Source organism: Anomaloglossus baeobatrachus, chromosome 11, assembly GCF_048569485.1.
Source record: "Anomaloglossus baeobatrachus isolate aAnoBae1 chromosome 11, aAnoBae1.hap1, whole genome shotgun sequence".
NCBI classification, from domain to species: domain Eukaryota; kingdom Metazoa; phylum Chordata; class Amphibia; order Anura; family Aromobatidae; genus Anomaloglossus; species Anomaloglossus baeobatrachus.
Genome location: NC_134363.1, coordinates 23283722 through 23288676, shown reverse-complemented (window position 1 = coordinate 23288676; position 4955 = coordinate 23283722). Strand labels below are relative to the sequence as shown.

General features: G+C 47.8%; 1 protein-coding gene across 1 annotated transcript; it reads right to left on the bottom strand.

Annotated features, from left to right (window-relative positions):
* Window positions 1–985: 985 nt before the first annotated feature.
* Window positions 986–2245, bottom strand: LOC142256465 (putative G-protein coupled receptor 33). The gene has a single exon (XM_075328159.1). It carries the CDS (start codon window positions 2243–2245, stop codon window positions 1265–1267), a length of 981 nt encoding a protein of 326 aa, XP_075184274.1. The 3' UTR covers window positions 986–1264.
* Window positions 2246–4955: the final 2710 nt, after the last annotated feature.

Sequence of the window (4955 nt, the reverse complement as noted above, 5' to 3'; positions counted from 1 at the left end):
GTGACTGCTTTTCCACACAGTTGGGGCTGCTGCATCCATCTTGTGTCCCTTTTCGTTGGTTGTGTCCTACACAACCCCTTCAGTTGAGCATGCAATTGCTTCCAATTATCCTCTATCAAGTTCACAGATAAGTCCCTACTGCACATGTCTCCTTCATTTCCCCAACTCATGAGCAGTTTTCTGCCTATGCACAGTGTACACAAAAAGTTGCCAATCAGTGGTGTGGCTGTGGTTATACACAGCTCTGCTAGATCTGCAGCAGAGAAAACCATTAATGTATCAAAATGACAGTGTGCAAACCAACAGGTGACACATCGCTGTAATCCGGGCCATCATGCTGCTCTCTGATTACATAGCAACAACCTGTTGACGGATTCCCTGTAAGAAGTGTGGTCATCAGAAGCAACATAAACACATGTATACAGCCATGATAAAATACAGGTTACTGAGGGGTATAAAATCACTGGGGAGCATAGATGTTGCCGGGGTGGTATAAAGCTCTGGGGGGCCCATACAGGTCTAGGGGGCCGCACATACAGCACTGTGAGGCCCCAAATATGAATCTGTGGGGGCTACACATTACTGGGGTGGGTGGCATAGAGCTCTGAGGGGCTGCACATACAGCTTTGGAAAACCAAAACAGCTCTGGGAGCCGCACATACAGCTCTGGGGACATACATATTAATGGGATGGGTGGCATGGACCTCAGGGGGGCCGCACATATGGCTCTGGGGGACCACCAAATACAGCTCTGGGAGGGCCCATAGAGCTCATGGGGGCCCCATACAGATTGGGGGTGTGGAATATACAGCTTGGGTCACGGTGGAGGGGGCCATACAGCGCCGGTGGGCTGTGCTGGTGCAGCGTTGCATCTCCTCTTCATCTGTGAGACTGGAGCACACTGCACAGTAGCTCCGCCCACAGATGAACTTCAGTGCAGGTCCACTGAGTGTTCAGCAGTGAATGCTGTGGCTTGCGTGCAAGTGTGGATTAACGGACCGTCAGCCAGGAAAGTGAGGCTGCTGTCCGAGCATTGTGGTCCAGGTGCTGACGCCGGCCCTGACTACAAGTCAATGTCTTACCCCTTAAAGAGTCTTGAATCGTAAGGGAGTTGCTGCTCCCTTTTTATTGCCAGTTTGGGTTCTGGTGGATCGGTGTAAAGGTGGCACTAGCTAGAGAGTGTGTTTTTTGTTTGTTTTTGTTTTTTAAAAGTGAACCGATAATACCTCCTTGAGTTGGCTGGTAGGGCATTCGAACATATGGGTTAGTTTTCCATAGGATTCATTGAAGTTAAAGTTTCATTGACCACCAACTCGATGATGGCCAAGATAGACTTCTTGAGCATGTTTTTGAAACTCTCAACAATGAACAGATAAAGAACAGGAGTAAAGCAGCTATTAATGCAGATCAGACATGTTGATAATACTTGCAATGAACTTAAGACGCTTTGTTGAAACTTGTCCTTCTCAGCACTCATTCCATACCAGATATGGTAGGGTAACCAGGCGATAAAGAAAGATAGGATGGCAATTAAGATGATTCGGTAAGGTCTACTAGACCGCGTGAGTCGTTCCATCTTCATCTTGATGAATATTTTTGCGTAACAGAAAGTAATAATGAGGAAAGGGATTATGAAGCCCATGAACAAGCGAATGCTGAAGAACCACCACTTCACCTTCTTCTCATCCCATTTTCCTGAGAGAGAGTAGTCATTGTAACAGATGGTATTATTGTCCTCATATCTGACTTGACGGAAAACAAAGTATGGAGTCGTAAGACCAAAAGCCAAAATCCAAAACAAAAAGCATGTAATGGAAGCCGAACGGGAGTTTATGTACTTCTTGTGGACGTGTGGGTAAAAGACCAAGTAGTAACGATCCACACTAATCACCGTCAGGAGAAACACGGTCACGTACATTCCTAGGGATACAAATGAGTTGATGATCTTGCAGAGGAGGTGGCCGAACACCCAATGTGGCTCCATGAGAAAATAGACAGCGATAAATGGAAATACAAAAGTGACTATGAGATTGGCCAAAATTAGGTGGAGGAACAAGGTGGTGTTGACAGTTCTTCTCATCCTGAACCAAAGCACCCAGAGATACAAAGTGTTCACTACAAGTCCAAAAGCGAATGTCAAAAACAAGAGTATGGCAGATGTCAGGTTAAGGGATGAAGAGGACATTGGGCGGGTTGTTCCATTAGTTGCACTGATGTTAAAGTTGAAGGCTGGTTGAGATGACATCTCCTGTAATAGTCAAGAAAAGTTATCAGCTCATGAGGTTAGGATCACACCACTAATGATATCTGAAGGCAAATGTTTTACTATAAAACATGACAACTGGAACCATGTGGGTTATGTTTACAATATTTCATTTTTCACTGGACTAAATGGGTCCCAAAGAACCAGAATATAAAAGAAATGTTCCATAATGATTCTCTTCTAACCTTCTTCTTAACATTTAAGTTGGAATGCAACCAATAGAGACTAAACCTGTCCGTAGACGTCCCATTAGCTTACCATGAAGCTCTCTTGACCCAACTGTCCGTATATTTATGTGGAGAATTACCATAGACTGAAGGTCCTTTTACGGTAACTAAAGGTACCGTCACACTTTAGCGATGCCCCAGCGTCCCACCAGCGATCTGACCTGGTCAGGATCGCTGGTGCGTCGCTACATGGTCACTGGTGAGCTGTCAATCAGGCAGATCTCACCAGTGACTAGTGACCAGCCCTCAGCGACGCGTGGGAGCGATGCTGCGCTTGGTAACTAAGGTAAATATCGGGTAACCAAGCGCTTGGTTACCAGAGCACACCGCTTAGTGCTGGCTCCCTGCACTCGTAGCCAGAGTACACATCGGGTTAATAAGCAAACCGCTTTGCTAATTTACCCGATGTGTACTCTGGCTACGTGTGCAGGGAGCCGGCACTGGCAGCCTGAGAGCGGCGGACGCTAGTAACCAAGGTAAACATCGGGTAACCAAGCAAAGCACTTCGCTTGGTTACCCGATATTTACCTTGGTTACCAGCGCACACCGCTTAGCGCTGGCTCCCTGCACTCGTAGCCAGAGTACACATCGGGTTAATAAGCAAACCGCTTTGCTTATAGTTACCCGATGTGTACTCTGGCTACGTGTGCAGGGAGCAGGGAGCAGGCACTGGCAGCCTGAGAGCGGCAGACGCTAGTAACCAAGGTAAACATCGGGTAACCAAGCAAAGCACTTCGCTTGGTTACCCGATATTTACCTTGGTTACAGCTTACCGCAGGCTGCCAGACGCCGACTCGCTGCTCCCCGCACATTCAGATCGTTGCTCTCTCCCTGTCAAACACAGCGATGTGTGCTTCACAGCGGGTGAGCAACGTCCAAAAAATGATCCAGCACTGTGTGTAACGATCAGTGATTTAACAGCAGGGGCCAGATCACTGCTCAGTGTCACACACAGCGAGATCGCTAATGAGGTCACTGATGCGTCACAAAAACAGTGACTCAGCAGCGATCTCGCTATGTGAGAAGTACCCCTAAGGACAATTATATCATTGGAGCTTTCCTTGGGATCCTTCATTGTTATACAGTTCTTACATCAAAAGATCTTTAGGTTAATCATCTGGAAGCCTCAGGAAGTTTCCTAAACACAATACTCTGTGTGGACCGGAAGAGTAGTGGATTTAGAATACAGGTTAAGGGCAATGGTTTAGGACTGGACACTGAGGGCATAGAGCAGACATCTGGATTGAGAAAGCCATGTTTGGGAGACATATTCCACAATATGGCCCACAGTGGGATTCATGGCAGTCCTACTTTGGAGGTATATGTTGGGAGTTCTCCAGAATTATACCCCCAATGTAGGCTTCTAAAAATGATATGAAAAGAACTGAATACATATGATGATGTTTCATACCTATCACTCATGCAAACTTGACTTTTACCTATGAATCCCAACTGGACCATTAGTATTCTCTAGCATCTGAGACTACCAGGACTGATTCAAGTCCCTTAACTAACATTATATGGGTATAATAAGGGCGGCACGGTGGCTCAGTGGTTAGCACTGCAGCCTTGTGGTGGCTCAGTGGTTAGCACTGCAGTCTTCCGGTGGCTCAGTGTTTAGCACTGCAGCCTTGCAGCGCTGGGGTCCTGGGTTCTAGTCCCACTAAGGACATCATCTTCAAGGAGTTTGTATGTTCTCCCCGTGTTTGTGTGGGTTTCCTCCGGGTTCTCCGGTTTCCTCCAACACTCCAAAAACATACAGATAGGGAACTTAGATTGTGAGCCCCAATGGTGACAGTGTTGCCAATGTATGTAAGGCTGAAAACACACTTCCGCATAAAAAACGTACGTGTAACACGGTCCATTTTTCAGGTCCGTGTTCCATTTTTTTGGGCGTTTCTCCGGTACGTATGGCATCCGTGTGATGGCGTATGCTATCCGTGTGTGCGAGTAAAATGTACGTGTATTTGTACGTGGAATGTCCGTGTGTGTGATGTAAAATGTCGTTGATACATGTCGGCTGACAGCAGAGTTGCGCGATGACAATGAACTCAGGTGAACTTCACCCGACTTCATTGTCATACCGCGGCTCTGTCTGTGTCGCGTCCTGATTAGCGGTCACCCGTGAAGGACTCACCGGTGACCGCTAATCCCCTGAGTGACTGAATTGAGCAGCGCGATTAGTGCTGCTGTCACTCAGGTTACCCGCGGCTAGCTGGATCCTCCCCCCAAGACCGCAACTCACCTGTGACTTCATCGCTGTCACCCGGGCGACTTGCTGTCACAGGTGGAGGATCCAGCAGTGGCCGCGAGTAACCTGAGTGACAGCTCAGCTGATCGCGCTACTCACCTCAGTTGCTGCGTGGAGCTGACAGGAGCGGCGGGGTTCTTCCTTCATGTAGCTGAGCTGGAAGCGACGCGGGACCTCCGTGCATTACGCCGTACATGGATGGGTATTTGGGGCA